Consider the following 19,492-nt stretch of genomic DNA (forward strand, 5'->3'; position numbering starts at 1 on the left):
TCCCCTCCCCTCCCCTTCCCTCCCCTTCCCTTCCCTCTCACCTCCTCTCCTTTTTTCATTGAGAGACATTGTCTCATTTTTAGCTCAGATTGGAACTCACTGTGTAGTCTAGGCTGGCCTTGAACTTGTGACATTCGTGCCTTGGCCTTACGAGTGTGTGTCATCATGTCTGTCCTGTTTTGCGGTTTTGTTTGCTTGTTTGTTTTCCCCCTGCTTGAAACAGGGGCTCAGCCAGCACAGGCTAGACTCAGACTCTTTACATAGCCAAGGTTGACTCTGAGCTCCCATTCCTCTTGGCTCTGAAATTCAGGATTACAGGCACACACCACTGTGCCAGCTACTTTCCATTATTAAATGCAGAATTGGGGTAAACTTGTTTTGCTTCCTTAGCCCTTCTCCCTTTGTCTTGTTAGCTCTGTCACTGTCATCTAGCCACTCAGGGTTCTCAGTGTGAGGCAGGTGACTGAAACCACCCCCTCCTCCGGTGACTATGCTCCCCAGTTCTGGCTTTCTTTTCTTTTCTTTTTTTTTTTTTTCAGTTCTGGCTTTCTAAGGGAGGGAGGGGAGCTGGGGAACAGCAGGAACTGGGGGAGAAGGCCAAGCAAAACCTGCAGATCTGAGATCTGAGATCTGGCCACACTCACTGCTCTCCTGTGCCTTCTCTAACTTGCTCTGGGCAGATGTACCTGCTCACCCCCTCATGCGACAGTTACTGCTGATTGTCCCCCAAAGCCATTCTAAATACTTATCTCATATGCCTCTGACTTTCCTAGCTACAAAGGCACACACTTCCCAGGTGCACACACTTCCCAGGTTGCACACACTTCCCAGGTGCACACACTTCCCAGGTTGCACACACACCTTATAGCTTAAGTTGGCCTCACCAGTTAGTGGAACTCTGGAGAATGTTTTTGTTTTCCCACACAATGAGACTACGGAAGTGGCAGCTTGCTCTCCTTGGCCCTTTTATGCCATTTTGCGATCCTGAGACAAAAAGCAAGCACCTGCCGTTCAACATACTTGTGTGTTTTTTGCTGTGGGAGAAAAGAAAACCTTACCAGCTTCTTTTAAACACTTAACCGTATTCCTAAATGATATCTCTGGGATGGGGTGGAGTAGGGTAATTTAGAGACAGGGGCATTCCAGGCCTTTTTGAAAAGGTAGGGGTCAAGGTACCACCAATGGGATGATGAGACCCAGCCACCTGAAAAGGTAACAAAGAATGTACTGCCATTGTGACTGGATCATATTGAGGAAGAGATCAGAGAGCAGGGAGGCAGAGGTCAAATCACATAGGGCTGTGCAGGTCGGAAAGACTTTCAGTTGTCTTAGTACAATGACAGGGGGTTGTGTTTATTTCCTGAACAGTGAAGCTGGGCTTCCTGTCTCAGCCATGTGCCCCTTCTTGTGTTTTCTGTACCATGGGACAGACTTTTCCTTCTGAAATATGATGGGGGTCACATTCCTGATCAATGCCGCAAATTACTTTAAATTTTGCTCAGGACAAAATCCAAACTGGGGCTGCGGAGATGGCTTAGTGATTAAGGGTGCTTGCTGCTCAATCATGAGGGCTTGAGTTTGGATCCCAGCATCCACATAAGAAGCCAGGACAACACCCTCTTTAGGCCTCTGTGTACACAAACATGCATGCATGCACACATACATACACATACACACACATACACACACACCATAAGTAAATAAAAATCCACACTGCCTGGCATGACCTAAGGGCCCTATGCTACACTTCCTTTAGTCTTGGGTTCACTGTGAAAGCCTGGGATGGGTCTCACCTCATCATCTGTGTGAGAGTCATGATACCACCCCCAATGCAGAGTCAGAATGTGCAGTGAGTGCACGAGGCGGTGAGGCCGATCTTTAGAAACAGCCGGGGCTGCAAACCAGAAGCCACCCTGGAAGGCCTCCAGCAATCACTCCATCAGCTATGGTCTCTCCTTACCTCTCACTTGTGCCCACCTTTACTAAGCACAGAGCCCCTGCTGTTCCCATAGTAACCAAACCCCGACAGGTGGCCTCCTGACTCTCTCCCGGGGATCTTTACAGTTGTCTAAGGCAGGGCTGTTGACGGGACTTGATCCTGGAGCACTGCATGACCCCGAAGCTCACTGCCTTGCCTACCCACAACCTGTTCCGGCTCAGACATACTCCCCGCTTCCCGCTCATGGCCTCTCCCTCTTTTTCTTCTCTGTGGGCCAAACTACTCATTTTCCTCATTCCTATCTCGTTCAGTTAAAGAAACTGTGTTGCGGGAGGTCCTTCCGCTCCTCCAGCCTATAGCCGCTGAGATACCCGCCCATTGGGGCGTGGTCTCTCTCCCTTTAAAAAAGCGGCCACTTCCTTCTCTCGCTCTCTTCACTTCCTGCTCGGCTGGCGGCTAGACTCCCTTCCTGGTCGTACAGAGGGCTGACGGTGATCTGTAAGTTTTTTTCCCCTTTAAATAAATACTACCCTGTTAATTATAATTCCAAACTGCTGTGGCATCGTTTGTGACTTACGTCTACAAAACTGGACTCGGGCCTTTTCTGAGCTCATCTCATCATACTGAATAAATCCTCCTCCTCGTGAAATTCCCTGCCCCCAGGGCTGCTTGTGTGTGGGAGTGTGGTTGTCTTCTCCATCTGCCTTTGCCAGCTTCTGCAAACCCCTGGGGACCACAGCTGCAAACCCGACCCTCGGCTATTGTTCCCAGATGTGCTGCCTGGTAGCCCTGGTACATAGCGGCTCAGAGGCAGCCAGGCATCAGAACACAGCCTCTTCCCTGGGATCCCTGATGATGCTCTGCAGACTCCCGATCTCTAACTGCAGTGGCAAAATCATCTGGGCTCCGCTAGGACTGTGAACCTTGGGGTTGGAGAGATGGCTCAACCGTGCTTGCTGCTCTTCCAGAGGACTGGAGTTCAGTTCCCAGAAATGAAAGTCAGGTGACTCCCAGTCTGCTGAAACTCCAGCTCCATGGGATCTGATGTCTTCTCATGGGCTCCGAAGACCCCTGTACACACATGTGCACACACATATGCACACACGCATGTAAAAATAAATATTTTTTAAAGGACAATAGAACCCAGGAAAAAATTATACTTAGAATTGTCTCTGCCACTTAAGTCAAAGATTTGTATTTTTTGGTTTCTTTCTAGATAAGTTCATAGACCAATCATAGGAGAAAGCCCATGCATAGATCACATGTTCCCTCACTAACAAAAATACAAAGTTGATAACAATGTTAGAGAATCAGTTTTCAGTGACCCAGACAGCAGAGAAAATGATGCTGGGATCTTTCTGATCTGCCACGGAATTTTATCCCTCAACAAGAAGGATGTTGCCAATCTAGTCTTGTTTTAGAAAACCCGCAGGGAGGGAATTTGAAGAAAAGCTGGAACTGGAGAAGCGCTGCCCCCTGTTGACCCCAAGTCAGGGGTCAGAGTGGCACACCTCCAGGACATTCTCAGTTCAGAGGGCCACTCAAGTCTTCACGAGCCAGATCTCATTACGACGTCCATAGGGCTTCATGGGCGGGTCATATCCAGTACAGTAGTAAACGTCACCCTGGTAGGTGGCTGGCGTGCCCTCCAGGGCGGTACGGAGCTGAGTGGCGTGAGCGATGTAGTCTGCTTCCTTGGCATAACCACCGAATTGTCTGGAAATAGGAGAGCAAGGGCTGGTGAGAAAGGACATGATCGTGCAGGGAAGGCCAGTCGTTTAGGGAGAAGACACGGCAGTGGTTAGGTTAAGCAAGCTAGATAGGCGAGACTAGCGGGGTCCAATTCACCTCATCTGTGAACATGCAAAGATTATTGTTCTCAAGTTATGCATGTTGCATGCAGCATTGCAACTAAAAAAACCCCCTGTAACCCAGAGAATGAAATGCAGCTAAATGAGTCCCCTTAGGGGAGGCTGAGAGTCTCAGGGCCTGTCACCCTCTTCTCTGGCTCCCTCTGCTGCCTTAGCTGCTTCTCTTCTTAGCCTGCCACCAGCAGAAAGGGACACCTAGGAGGAGCCATGGTGGTGCTGCCTTGGCAGGGGTAGCACTTGTATGTCTTCTAAAGCAGGGCAGCTGTCACGATGGAGCACATCCTAATGGAGACAAACAGTGTCTTCATTAGATGCTCACCAAGGTTGGGACCCTAGGGTGTCTTGGGAGGGACCCATGCCAGCTTTACACACTTTGACAACAAAGAAACCTCTTCTGCCCGCCCCCCCTTCTTTTTTTTTTTTTTTTTTTGCAAAATTACGAAAACTTCCTTTTCTAGGAAGTAAAGAGACCCTCACGGATGGGGTTACTTCTCTTGGTGGCAGAAACGGGGACTAGAGGAGCCATCCCTTTCGGGGTGAGGTTCTTCCTTGTGTCACTGCCTCCACACCAAAACCCATCCCGCAGCCAGCTCTAAATATATCATTCTACATCTGGGTTACACTACCTTCTTTATTAGAGTTGAATACACCCGCATCGTTAATGAGCTTTGTGACTCAAAATCTGACTTCGCACCAGGCCGAGACGAGGCCAAATGGTACATTATTTTTGGTGGGGTTCTTTGAATCATGCTTGGCTCTTTTACGAGTGGTTAGTCACACTCAGCAAGCATTCCGCCTGTTGATTACAGGGTCACCCAGGACTTCCTCTGTGAGGCATTGCTCATCTTAAGGGCCAAACAACAGCCAGCGAATATTGGAGACGAAGCCAATTTCAATTGATTGCAACTTGGTTCTTCATGAAAACTTATGGCAGGGCAGGAGGCAGATGAAGACAGCTGAGTTCTGCTTCACTGGGACTTGCCGAGGAGGAAATTGGATTAGCAGACAGAAGATAAGTTTCAAGGGCTTTTCTAGCAATAAAGGCCCGTGGGCGAGGCACTGGAGTTTTGTAATATCTGTGTTTAAGGACTGCCCGTGTGAAGGTGAGGATCTAGTAATAGGAGCATGAGCAGACGGCTTCCCACAACCTCGACTTAGGCCTCGATATGAAACTGTTCCGTGAAAATGGATAACTCACGTTCTCTCAACTACCAATTCTGGGTGGGTTGGCACGATGGCTCAGAGGTTAAGAGTACCTGCTGCTCTCGCAGAGGACCGGAGTTCAGTTCCCAACACCCACACAACACAGCAGCTCACAACTGCCTATAACCCCAGCTCCAGGCAATCCAATGGCCTCTTCTGGTCTCTGAAGACACAAAACCACATACAGACAGACGCACACAGACATGCTTAATTAAATGTGAGATAAAATCTTAAAAAACAAAAACAACGCTGGGCGGTGGTGGCGCACGCCTTTAATCCCAGCACTCAGGAGGCAGAGGCAGGTGGATCTCTGTGAGTTCAAGGCCAGGCTGGTCTATAGAGTGAGTTCCAGGATAGGCTCCAAAGCTACAGAGAAATCCTGTCTCAAAAAACACAAAACAAAACAAAAACAAACAAAAAAAAAACAGCACTGAAGAACTGATTTTAGAAAGGTCTACGTGCCTTCATCAGCCGAAGGCAAAATGGCTGCGCGCCTGCTCCAATCCTATCCCAGCCACATTTCCAGCTCCCAGTCAAAGTCAAATCCTTTAGTATCTCGACTGTTTGAGTCCTTTGTTAAGTCAGGATGGTGACAGTGCCAAGAGAGGCTATCGGGGAACTGAAGTGGGGAGAAAAGACTGCAGACTGCCCAGTGGAGTGCTAGGGGGGACAAGTATAATGCAAATGGCACAGTATCTGGATGTGGCCCATGGGGTCCTCTCATATGCTTGTGTGAGTGTGTGTGCATGCATGCGTGTGTGTGCAGGTATGATGTGTGAAGGAGGGTATGTGTATGTACGCTACAGCACAGGTGGAGAGAAGGCGACAACCTTAGGCAGTCAGTTTTCTCTTTCTGTGGTGGGGCTCGGGGCTCAAACTCAGATCTCCAGGCTTGCATGGCAAACACTTTTCCCACTGAGTGCTGGCCCCTCTCATGCCCTTCAAATAATTTTTGGATTACGGGCCATACCTCGTGCAATGGAAATGCTCTATAAATAGCTATTACAATGAATTTTTTAAAAAATATTTATTTATTATGTATACAATATTCTGTCCGTGTGTATGTCTGCAGGCCAGAAGAGGGCACCAGACCTCATTACAGATGGTTGTGAGCCACCATGTGGTTGCTGGGAATTGAACTCAGGACCTTTGGAAGAGCAGGCAATGCTCTTAACCACTGAGCCATCTCTCCAGCCCCTAAAATGCATTTTTTAAGGGAATAATGATAAGGGGGAAAAGGTTTGTGGGGTCAGCGAATGGCTCATTTGTTAAAAATACTTGCCAACCAAGCCTGATAACCAGGGGATCCCCAGGATCCACGTGGTCAAAGAGAACCAACTCCTGCCAAGTCATTCTCTGACATCCATGGCATGCACTCATTTACGTACGCATGCACGCACGCACGCACACATCACCACCAACCACCACCAGCAGCTGTCCCAAAGTGTTTTGTAAAATGTTTATATATGTTTGTTACAGGTGCGGATTACAAGTATTTTGCCACACAGATCTGTGTTGGGTCAAGCAGATAGATGAATATTCATGTGGTAATTTCTTAAAATTAAAAAAAAAAAGAAGAAAGAAACAGGTGGATATCTGGGAGTTGGAGGACAGGCTCCAAAAAGCTACAAAGAAACCCTGTCTCGAAAAATAAAACAAAACAAAAAAGTCTATTTATTTATTTATTATTTATTTATTTATTTATTTAAGGTGTGTGTGTGTGTGTGTGTTAGTTGTGTGTATGTGTGTATGTGTGTGGTGCATGGTGCACAGCATGGTGCCGCGCTGTGGCGGGGACGAGAACAACTTGTGCAGGTTGTTTCATTGTTTTCACAGTGTGGATCTGGAGAATTAAGCTCAGCTGTCAGCCTTGTGGGCCAACACCGTTACCAGCAGAGCCATCTCAACAGCCTTCACGTAGCCCTTCCTAACTATTTTAATGTCTATCTGTCACCATCACCGTATGACAGCTAAATTTTGTCAGCTTGACAGGGTTTGGAATCACCCAGGGGACACACCTCAAGGTGTGCCTGTAAGAATGTTTCCAGGTTAATATACAAGAAGCAGACGCTGGACTACTGAGAACTCAAGAACAATGGCAATGGGTTTTTGATCCTACTGCATGTACTGGCTTTGTGGGAGCCTAGTCTGTTTGGATGCTCACCTTACAAGACCTGGATGGAGGTGGGTGGTCCTTGGACTTCCCACAGGGCAGGGAACCCTGATTGCTCTTTGGGCTGAAGAGGGAGGGGGACTTGGTTGGGGGAGGGGAGGGAAATGGGAGGCAGTGGCGGGGAGGAGGCAGAAATCTTTAATAAATAATTAATAAATTTAAAAAAAAAGAATGTTTCCAGCGACGTTTAACAGAGAAAAGAACGAGCATGCGCAGTGTGGCCTCACAGACTGAATGCAAAGAAAGAAAAGAGAAAGCGGGCTGAGCATCCTTGCACCCATTACCCTCCGCTTGATGGATGCTCTGTGCCAGTTGCCTCACAGTTCTGCCTCCAGCTTCTCTGCCATGACGGGCTGCATTCCCTCTCAAACCCAGCCTCTGAGGACCTTCCTCCCTTAAGCTGCTCTTTGTCAGGTTTTCTGTCTTAGCAACAAGGAAGCTAACGCACACTGAAATCGTAGACAGGGCAAAGAACTGGAGTCAGACAGGCTCACTGGGAAAGCGATGGAGCTGGTAGCAGAAGCACAGGCATCTCCACACAGGAGGTACTGGCTACAGTCACAGCGAAGAGAGCTCAAAAATGGTTCTCAGGGGCCCAGGGACCTCAGTGGTGACTACAGGAACAGGACCTGACAAAGGACTCTTGGGAGGAGGAAATCCCATGGAGGGCGACAAAGGGAATGCCATCACTCAGGAATTTATTAAGTTTACTCCTGAAAGCCCCCGGCTTCTTTAACATTTGTTCCTGGGAAAAACATGATGCTTGGAATAAAAATAAAATCTCCCTCTGGCTTCACCATGGAAACGACTAGAAAACAAACATCGCTGGGAGGGTCACAGAGACATGAGCATGTGCTCTCTTCTCTGCCCATTTTACCAACTTGCTCTGGCACCATCCCAGAAAGATACAAACAAACCAGACAGCAGACTCCACCCAGGACCACAGCCCCTCACACGGAGGCGGCCCAGCACTAGCCCCTCACACGGAGGCGGCCCAGCACTGGCTGACTCAGCCCGTCACCACCACCAACCACCTCGTTCCTGCTGGTCTCAGCTTCCCCGCTGCACACAGGATGACAGCTGCGTGTCCACAGCACTCCAGATGCATCAGCGTGCTCAAATGTGCACTAAGGAATGCTCGTAAAGTACTTTGAGTTCCCAAAAGGAAATAAAGTGCTCCCATTGTTTCTGTAAGCCTGTTAATAAGTTTCTAACTCCTTGTCTTCAAAGAAGCTGTCCTCTGGGGTGCTGTATTTTATCTCGCCCAATGTTAGAATAGAGACTACGGTTACCATGGAAGCAAAAGACACACACACACACACACACACACACACACACACACACACACACACACACACACAGATGCATGCACACACTTCCAGAAACAAGGGACTAACTAGACTAGGGAAGTTAGGAGGTGGTTAAGAGGCAGACTTTCCGTCAGTCAAAGAGGGCAATTCGCCCACCATGTTATCTCTCTGAGGTCTGTGATGCTAACATTTGGTTTAGCACCACAGGGAAGGGGAAAAATGGAATGACTATGGGATTGAACATCTAGTGTTGTCTCAACCTTTAACAGGAGGTCAACAGCAGCTGGCAGAGTTGGCTGCTGTCCTTCCTCTCCCACTGTCACTGTGACAAACAGTGACCCAGAGCAACTCGGGGGAGAAAAGGGTTTCTTTGGCTTAACTTCCACACCACAGTCCCCTGAGGGAACTCAGGATGGGAATCTGGAGGCAGGGACTGAAGCAGAGGTCACAGAGAACCCTCTTTACTGGCTTGCCACCCATGGCTTACTCAACCAGCTTTCTTATAGCACCAAGCACCACCAGCCCAGGGCTGGCACCTCCCACAGTGGGCTGTGCCCGCCCATATCAATCATTAATCAATAGAAGGCCCCAAAACAAAACAAAAACCTCCTTCCAGCCCGATATAATGGAGGTAATTTCTCAGTAGAGATTCCCTCTTCCCAGGTGGCTAGTTTTATGTCAATTTGACACAAGCAAGGGTCCTCTGAGGAGAGCAAGCCTGTAGGTCTTTTTCTCAATTGGCGATTGATGGGAGAGGGTCCAGTCCATTGTGGATGAGGCCACCCCTGGGCTGCTGGCTCTGGGTTCTGTAAGGAAGCAGACTGAGTGAGCCATGAAGAGCAAGCCAATCGCTCCTCCATGGCCTCTGCATCAGCTTCTGCCTCCAGGTTCCTGCCCCGTGTAAGTCCCTGTCCTGACTCCCTTCAGTGATAAACAGCAATGTGGACTCGTAAGCCACATAAGCCCTTCCCTCCCCAAGTTGTTTTCAGGCATGGTGTTCCATCAGAGCAACGAAGACACCACGTGACTCTAGATTGTGCCACGTTGACAAAAACTAAGCAGCCCAGCGCTGTATGCCACAGCTATGCACCAGGCATGAAGAACAGCAGCAGAGTAACTGCATCTCTCGATTCTGTAATGAGGAGGGCATTTCTCTCAAGCAGATGGACAAGCACTGACTGGGTGGACGCTCAAGCAGATGGACAAGCATTGACTGCATGGACGCTCAAGCAGGCGAACAAGCCCTGACTGCTTGGACGCTCAAGCAGGCGAACAAGCCCTGACTGTGTGGATGCTCAAGCAGATAGAAAAGCTCTGACTGCGTGGAACATCCCTGAGCACAAAGCCCAGGCGGAGCACGGCAGCTGAAGAGCTCTGTGGCCCCCTGGCCACCAGCTTTAACTGTTCGGTCAGATTATAAGGGCAGATGGAAACACAACCTAACGGGTGATGTGTGGACATTTACATATATGATCTTATCTCATCCTTATAGTGGGCTAGGCATTCTTACATATGCTCTATAGACATGGAAACCATGAGTCATATGCCATCAATTCTAAGGTCATGGCTGCTGAGTGAACTGGGGCTGTAACGTTGGTCACCTGACAATGAACTCCTGGTTTCCAGCTTCCCCTCTCTTCTTTATTGTTTGCAGAGTAGGGAAGCAAATTAAAAATCATGCTCACAATGCTCTCCATCACTGAGTCTCACCCCTTGCCCTTCCAACCTCTTCTAATCATACAAACACATATATACATGTATATACACACCCACCCCACACCCATATATATATCCAGTTATGGTGGCGCATGCTTTTAATCCCTGAAGCTCTCTTGTGAGTTCCAGGTGAGCCTGGTCTATCTACATAGTGAGCTCCAGGATAGCCAGGGCCAGGGTTACATGGTAAGACTCTGTCTCAGACAAAGACTTAAAAGTATTCAGGTAGAATTACATTTTTTCCTAAGGCATTTTATTTATCTAGAAAGTCCTGTTAATTAATGTATGATCTCTCTGAAGACACCTCTTTACAAGACTGTAGGAAAAGAATTTAGTCACCAGACTGCATTATGGAAATAGTACTTCTGGTTAGAAATAGCCCTGTTGCTTTGTCTCATCAACCTTGCTTTCAGCTGAATCAGAGAGTGACACACAGTGCTGGAAATGCACATTTGATTTGTGGTGACACCGTGTGGCCAACCTAGGAATAATCCCACAATAAATTAGAATTCTATGTTCAGTTATAACACATTCATTCATGGAGCAAGGCTAAATCAGTGCAGTATTTGGCACTTTTCAATTTTGTTTTGGTTTGTTTGAGGCAAGGTTTTACTATGTACCCTGGGCTAGCCTCAAACTGCCTCCCAAGTGATGGGGTTATAGATATGTGCTGCCTTCATGTGTTTAGATTTCATAGACTTCCATAGACCTGGCTCAATTCTTCCTCCCCTCTCCCAATTTTCCCCTTTCCCTCTCTCTTTCTTTCTCTTCCTTCCTTCCTTCTGGTATGGGAAGTCCTTCTGTATATTTTATTGGTTAATGAACTATAGACAGGGCAGAATAGAGCTAAGTGGGAAAACTAAACTGAATGCTGGGAGAAAGTAGGCGGAATCAGAGAGACACCATGTAGCCGCTGAAGGAGAAAGATTCCCACAGGAGTTTCATGGAAACTTGCCGGTAGGCCATGACCTCATAATGATGCACAGATGGATAGAGATGGGTTAATTTAAGATATAAGAGCTAGCTAGCAATATGCCTAAGGGATTGGCCAAGCAGTGTTTTAATTAATACAGTTTCTGTGTGATTATTTCGGGTCCAGGTGGTCGGAATGAACAGTGTCCGCTAACATCCTCCCTTCCATGGATTCACTTTATATGTGTATTGGGTACAGTGTGTGCTCATGTGTGCATATACTGGTGTGTGTGCACATATGTGTGAAGATCAGTGGTTAGCACTGGGTGTCTTCCTTACTACTCTCCACCTTGGTTTTTAAAATGTCCCTCACTGGACCTGGAACTCACCGGTTCTGCTAGAGCCGCTGGCCAGTGAGCACCAGAGCTCTCTCCATCTCTGCCTCCCCAGCCCTGGACTAGAAATGCGTGTTGTTGCCCCAGGCTTTTTCTTCGTCACATAAGTGCCAGAGATCTAAACTCAGGTCCTTTGGTTTACACGGCAAGCAATGTCATCAACCGGCCCATCTCTCCAGCTCCTGAGTCGACCCTTTAATATTGATTTATTTGTGCACACATGTGTGCTGTGTGTGTGTGTGCATGTTTACACATGCCATTGTGCCATATGGAGGCCAGAGGACAACTCTGGGGAGCTGATTCTCTCCTTCCATTTTGTTGAGCTTAGGGTTTCCTGTTTCTGCTGCTTCACCGCATGGCTAGCTGGGCTATGGCTTCCAGATGGTTCTGTTTCCACCTCCCATCTCGCCATAGGGGTGCTGTGCTTGCAGGTGCATGACACTGCATCTGTGCTTTCATGTGTGTTCTGGGGACTGAACTTAGGTTAGCAGGTTCTGTGGCTGTTCGGACCCACAGAGCAATCTCCCTGGTCCTAATCTACCCTTTGCCTAAATGCCCTTTTTCATCCTAAGGAACCAAGTTCCTTAGAGGGTGGTTAACTCAAGTTGAGAGCAGAAAACAGTAAGATGTGCTTGAAAGCAAGGAAGATGACAAAAGGTGTGTCAAAAGGACAAGTTCAAGACCAGTGTGAGATCCTAAGACCCAGTCTCACAAAGGGAGGGAGGGGCTGGAAATAGCTCAGTGGTAAAAGTGCTTGCATGAGATCCTGAGCGAATCTGCAGTCCTGTCAATAAAAGCCAGGCACATAGCGAGAGCACCTGAAATATCAGCGCCCTCCTGGGGTGACAGGAAGTGGAGACAGCTGGCCCGGTTTGGTAGTAGAAAAGGAGCAGAGTCTGTCTGAAACAAAGCGAACACCAAGGATCAAGACCCAAGCTCTCCTCTGACCTTCACATCCTCTCCACGGCAAACCCACGCCTGAGTTTATACCCACAACAAATAAATAGATTCTTTTCAACAAGTCTAGAAGGAAAAATGAAAAACAACAAAGAGTGAGTACAAAGCAGTGCAAAGCATCCAGCATGTCTAAAGTCGTAGGTTTCTGTGTATGGCAAAAAACAAAAACACACAAGCAACAGAGAGGAAGATCTCTGCCTTTGGAAGACATGGATGAAAGAAATGGTCATTCTAAAAACTAGCAAAGGAGGAAAAGGTGACAGCCATGCATCCTGATCTTTCTATATGATCCTGCCTTTGTAGAACCAAACAAGGGAAGAGGGGAGACTTGTCTTTGTTGAGGTACGCCAGCTGATAAACTACGGTGCACATAGAGGGCATTATTTGGTAAGCTCCAACGGGACAGGTACCTAAGTGGGGACATCCGTGGCTTACCAGACAACTCCACAGGAACAGAGGTTAGTGGACACAGGAGCCCCTACCAGGGCTGAGCACCTAGAGATACAGGAGTCCCTACCAAGGCTTGGCATCTACAGACACAGGAGCCCCTACCAGAGCTGAGCACCTAGAGACACAGGAGTCCCTACCAGGCCTCGGCACCTAGAGACAAAGGAGCCCATACCAGAGCCAAACTCCTAAGAAATACTTGGGCTCCAAACTCGCCCTCAGTCTAAATGGATCTCTAGTACCAAATACCAGTCTCCAGGCAACACAGGACAAAGGGACATGTTTAAATGCCACATAAATGCAAGCTGCGAGACTGAGACATTTGGGAAACAACAAGGCCAGTGATCCACCAACCGCAAGAACAAATGAATGCGTTCTGTGGTGTGGAGAATTAGAGATTGAAAAAGCTTGAAGACGGACTGACCAAAGCCAGATGGCTCAGCAGATAAAGTACTTGCCGTACAAACCTAATGACTGGAGTTTGATTCCCCCAAACTGGCAATGGGAAGGAGAGAACTGACTACCAAGATTGTTCTCTGACCTCCAATGCACGTGTGAACACGCATTACACATACACAATAAAAAAATTAACTGACTAATCGCAAAGCAGTCATGGGTTCAAGTAAACCTTGAAAATGAACTATAAGATGATGGGAGAGTCAGGCATGGTCATGTGCCTGTAATCCCAGAACTCGAGGCCTGCTTGGAATGTGTTAAGAGACCCTGACTCAAGCACCCAAATAAGTAAGTAAATTAATAAACAAAGATCTAGATAAATAACTAGTTTATATTATTAGAATTGAACAAATTACTGTTAACATTTAGAAGTAGTATGGTATTATGATTGTACTTTTTAAAAGAAAATCCAGTAGTTCCATTAAACTATTTATGGGTGAAATCATATAATGCCTGGAATTACTCAAAAAAGTAGTTCAGGGTGTTCTGCCTGTCATCATAAGACAGGAAACTGTCCCCGGGTTCACCCTCCATGAGAATGACAGGTACAAATGCTTTCACTATCTTTTGATCTCTGTCTCTTATAGGTGGCTGGGGGTGCTCCTCAGCAATGGAGCATGCTTAGGAGGAAAATTTCCATAAAATATTTAGCAATTATATCAACAAAATATACTATAACATATATTTTATATAATATAAAATAACAAAAGCAATTATACTGTGGTAGTTTGGGTGCAAATGTAGGCTCGGGTATTTGAACACTTGGTCCCCAGCTGGTGGTCCTGTTTGGGGAGATTATGAACCTTTGCAGGAGGGAAGATGTCAGGGGATGTGAGCTCTAAGAGTTTAAAGTCTTGCTCCGTTCGCTTTCCTTTCTGTTTTGTGTTTCCCGTTGGGTTGCGATCTCTCAGCTTCTAGCTCGGGCCTCCTGCTCCCACGCACCAGCCACCATGATGGACTCTCCATCTGGAGCCGTAAGACAAAATAAACTCTATCTACAGGATTTTATCACGACAACAGAACAGTAACTACGACAGTACCAACTCATTATTCTGAGTTTGGATGGACAAACGGTTAGAGCTTAGCTGCATCCTCAACTGTGGCCATCACGGCTGAAGATGCTTGTCTTCCTCTGTACGTGGCTAGGCACCTGTCACCTGGGATTTTTAACAAATGGGGAGTCACCAACCACTTAGAAGAGACTTGGCTTCTGAGAGAGGCCTGGACCAAAGGACAAAAGACATGTTCTGGGGCTGGGGTGAGCGGGGAACTGGTTCAATTGTGCCAATCTTCAGGTAATTACTAGATAAAGAATAATAGGTCATAGCATAAAGTAACTTACAAATAGTGTTTTAGAGAGTATTAATAGGTAGCCTTTCACAGTAGCCCAGGGTACTGTGTATCACATTCATTATATCAGCAGGGCTTAACCTATGGGGAAAACTAGGCCTTAATGAAGCTTAGTAACTTCTAGAGCAAAGCCTTGCTATTAATGCAGCAGAACTGAGAATCATTCTACATAATAGCAGTTTATACTTTGCACCAGACCACCTATCAAACAGCAGGAAGGAGAGCGGGCAAGACAGAGCAGGAATGACAGAGAGACCAGTAGACATCTAGGGGACGAGATTTAAGGAGGCTCTTACTCTCAGAACTCACCCTGCACTTGGGTGGCTGTAGGAGTAAAGTGCTTCCTTAAATGTTTGTATCCTGGGTCCCTCAGTTACCTATCTCAGTCCTGACTCTGCTTAGAGTTCACCCAGCCTCTGCGCAGAGGCAGGGAAGTCTGAATGAGGACTAGAGTAAAAAGAAACAGAACTTCCATCGGCAGCAGCACAGCTGTGTATTCCACCTCTGACCTCTGGGGGGCTCTGTTCACCCAGCCAAAGACCTCAGAGAGCTGGCGTGCTCACACTGCCGGCCTTCTAAGGAATAAGGGTGGGAAGGAAGTCCCACCCTCAGAGCAGGAATTGGAGCAGGGAAGCCTACCGGCCACCTTTGTATGGGGTGGGCTTGTAGTGGATAGAAACTCCATGCAGCGGAAGATCATTTATACGGCTAATTTTCAAAGTGGTTTTGAGCAGAACCCAACCCCCAGCCTATGGCTATTATTAAAGAAGATTTTGGTCTTCTGAACCTTATCAGGGGCCTGTTACACAGTGGGATTTCGAAGAGCAGGGAGTCACCAGTCATCTAAAAGATTTGACTTGCAGGGCAGGCCATGTACCAGGCCCGGGGTGTGAGTAGTTCAGTGGTAGAGCACATGCTTAGCATGCACGGGGTAGTGGGTTCAATTCCCAGCACCAAGAAAACAAAGCAAAGTAAAACAAACAGAAGCCGGCAACGGTTTGCCCCCACTACTTCCTATAGTGAAGAGACGTAACCGTGAGGGAGTCCCTGAGACAGAATCAGAAGGACAAGAGAGTGGATGTGTCCTTTGCCTAGAAGACCACAGACCAGGAACAATCAGGGGGGTGGCTGTTTAGCTCTGACAAACACTCCCTACCCTTCTACATTCAAAGGAAGTGCGGGGTGTAAATCATGTTCCCCACTATTACATTCCAATTTATTTGTGAGCCCAAACTACAATTGATGTATATATCCCTTGGTTTTTCTAAGACCCTGCTGTGGATAATGTAGGTAGGTGTTGATCTTCAACAGCGAAAAGATTCAAGAAGAATCCGAGGCCGTCAAGCATGGACGGAGATGCTAAGAACCCTCTCCTTACGTGGAATAGACGGTGATGCCCTCCCGCTCCTCGATCTTCACGCTCTCATCACCCGGAACCGGTGGGCTGCTTTGAAACTGGTTCGGAATCCGGAACCAGACTTTCAGCTTCTTCTGTAGGGAGCCATCTTCATTGGGAAACACGGCAAAAGAGATAGGGACTGTCATGCCCATGCCAATTCCTAAAGGCATCAGAACACAGAGGGCAGCAGGCGTTAGATAGAGCCTCTATGGGCCATGGATATAATTTCTCTTCCAAGGCATTTTTTTTTAAACGAGCAACAAACATTTTTAGGCAGTAAAAAACATATAATTAGACTTGTGCAAATGTTTTATATAACTTTTATATGCTGGAGATAAGAGTATAATGGTGCTATTCATTTTTACGTGTTTGCATGTGTGCCTTCTGAGCGTATGTGTATCACATTCATGTAAGTATCTGTGAAGGCCACAGAGGGTACTGAGTCCCCGGAACTGGAGCTACAGATGACTGGGAGCCGTGTGGTTGCTGGGAGCCGAGCACTGGTTCTCTGCAAGTACAGCAAGTTCTCTTAGGTGCTGAGCCATCTCTCCAGCTTTTCCTTTGGCTGAGAGCTAAGTTTAGGTCATCTGAGAGCAGTAATTCATCTTACAACAGTGCACCACCTATCCAGCCCCCATGCTTGAGGAAACAAAAGGCAAAAAACTATTTGGTGACACATAGCAAGACCGTAGATATGTCAGGATCTGCATATGTGAGAAAAATATAAAATATGGAAAAGGATGGGTAATATGACCTCCCTTGCAGGACAGAGTGTAACTGTTCAAAACAGGAGAATGTCTGAGTAAATTATGGACACGTAATGCCATCCATACAAGACAACTATGAGGAATTGTGCTGAGAAGGCTGTTTAACCCCAGAGCATAATTACAAAACAACAGGTAAAAGGGACAAAATATGCAATAGTCGGAATATTCGGTTTATATTGAAAGGTCCCCTGAAAGGCCTGGTGTGGTGCCACAGGCCTATAATCCCAGCATTCCAGAGGAAAGATTACGTTCCAGGCAGCCCAAGTTACGTAGCAAGATCCTGACTCAAAATCCAGGAGCTGAGGATGCAGCTCAATGGTAGAACATTTGCTTAGCACACCCAAGGCCCTGGGTTAGGCCCCTAGCGCTTTGAAGCTCTAAAGAGACACAGAAATGTGTGAGCTAGAACGGTGGCGGAAATTAGCCATTGAGTTTTGTTTATACATATTGACAACCGAGACAGATACTTTAACAGTTAAGAGAAAAAAAATCTCCTTAACCTCTTACAGGGCATCTTAATTTTTAAAGCCTGCTTACTTTGCTCTAAGAAAATATTACCACGGTTAAAATAGTTCTGTACTATCTTTCTAACTACCAGCATGGGAAATACTAAAAAATCAAACCCAGTATCTCTATTTTCATGTTCTTTTAAAACCTATGACTAGTTTTCAGGGATTCGGCAGGGATACCTAAGTCAGAAAGCTGCTTATGAGTCCAACAAGCTGATGTGGTATCACATGCCTCTCAGCACTGGGAAAGCAGAGGCAAGCGAATCTCCGAGAGTTCGAGGCCAGTCTGCTCTACATAGTCAGCTCCAGGACAGCCTCACTATGTAAAGACCCTGCCGCAACCCCTAACCCCCAAGAAATAAGTAAAAATAAAACTAAAATTTACACTCCCATGGTGTACCTTACATAAAACTTCAGCCCAATAACTAGAAATGGGGCTGGAGGAGGGGGCAGCCAGCCTGGACTGCTGTGTCCCAACGCCAGGAATGGCTTAAGAGTTCACAGACCTTCTACCACCAGAGCTGAGTCTGGGGCTGCCACACGCACAGCTCACTGGGCCTTTGCAGCTAACAGCCTGAGGGCTGACGGGTTTCCAGCCTGGTGCTGACAGTTTCCAGCTGTGGACAGATGACAGCCGTGCACAGAACCCAGCTTCCTATGGGTGTGCTCTACCCACTCACCCACAGTGAACACAGTGTTAAAAAACACAGTAAAACAGACGAGTGGGCACCGCTCTGCACTTGGGAAGAACCACAAACTGAGTGACAGAGAACGTGTGTATCTTGAAATGAGAGGCCGGCTGGGCTGACACCCAAGCGGTCTGATAGCAGAGCTTTGGAATAGGCAGTCACAGGTGTCTATAGTCACCTCTGGCATTTCCTTGGCTGACATGAGCTCACACAGAGCCCCGTCCCTCTGGGGTGCTCACCCTTGTCATTGGTGCCACCCACATACTTCATGATCTTGGGCATTGCTTCCCGGAGAGCCTCATCCACAGGCTTGTCTGTCACTTCCACGGTAGCGAACTTCCCTCCTTCACAGGCCCTCTCCTCATAGGAGACGTCTTCCTAGAAATCCAGGAGACACAGTGATGAGAACAGAGATCGAAGCAGCGAGAAACTCCTCAGAGTGGGTATGGTGGCCGTGTAGACGGAGTTGAAATGAAGTACCATGAGATCCTGGAACTCTCTATAGACCAGGCTGGCCTCAAACTCAGAAACACAGAATTAAAGGCATGTGCCCTATGCCCGGCTGATCCTGAGGTTTTTACAAATGTAGATTATCAAAAGTTATTTAAAAATCTTACAGGAAGGGCTAGCGCGTGCCTGTAATGGCAGCACTTGGGAGGTAGAGACAGATAAGAGTTCAGGGTTATTCTCAGCTACCTAACAAGATGAAGGTCAACCTGGGCTACATGATAGGCTGTCTCAAAGCAAACCCATGACCACCAAACAACAAATAAATTTTATGATTGATATTCTGAGGTTGCTAGAGAATACTGGAGACAACACAAAAGTGAAACACTAAGAGATCGAAAAGATCTTGGAGACTAAAAAAGGAGAAAGAAACAAAGAAAAATGGGGTGCTGGAGAGGTAGCTCAGAGTGAAGACTGTGCTGTTCTTGCAGAGGACTCACGTTTCGATCCCAGCACCCATGTTGGGCAGCTCACACTCTTTGTAATTACAGGTCCAAGGGATCCAAAGCCTCTGCCTCTGGACTCTGGGGGTACCTCAACTCACATACACATAATTAAAAATAAATAAATCTTTAAAAAAATCTGCTTACTGACATGAAAAAAAAAATCCCTAGAAAGGTTAGCAGATAGCGTTGCTTGGAACATCCCAGAAAGTTAAGAACAACACAGGGTAAGGTGATAAAGGAAGTTAGCAAGAGAAGACGTGAAGGCTGGACTGGGTGGCACTGAGGAGGTAGAGGAAGAAGGATCAGAAGTTCTAGGGCAGCCTGAGCTCCATGATATCCTGTCTCAAAACGCAAAAAAATAATTAAATCAGACCAAAAAATAACAACCCTCCAAATGCTCCCTTTTACCAGATAAAACCACCCAAAGAAGCTACAAACAGCAGAAA

At 47.1% G+C, this 19,492-nt stretch overlaps 1 protein-coding gene across 1 annotated transcript in view; it reads right to left on the bottom strand.

The window, feature by feature from the left end:
• Window positions 1-3,116: 3,116 nt before the first annotated feature.
• Window positions 3,117-19,492, bottom strand: part of Hebp1 (heme binding protein 1) — a 25,210-nt gene continuing 8,834 nt past the window's right edge. Inside the window, exons 2-4 of the mRNA XM_005364505.1 lie at window positions 18,333-18,471; window positions 16,108-16,288; window positions 3,117-3,655 (exon numbers count right to left, since the gene is read on the bottom strand). Coding sequence (XP_005364562.1) covers window positions 3,481-3,655; window positions 16,108-16,288; window positions 18,333-18,471 — 495 coding nt within the window. The 3' untranslated portion in view covers window positions 3,117-3,480. The remainder of the gene's footprint in view (window positions 3,656-16,107; window positions 16,289-18,332; window positions 18,472-19,492) is intronic.

The sequence above is a fragment of the Microtus ochrogaster genome (assembly GCF_000317375.1).
Source record: "Microtus ochrogaster isolate Prairie Vole_2 chromosome 14 unlocalized genomic scaffold, MicOch1.0 chr14_random_2, whole genome shotgun sequence".
Lineage (NCBI taxonomy): Eukaryota > Metazoa > Chordata > Mammalia > Rodentia > Cricetidae > Microtus > Microtus ochrogaster.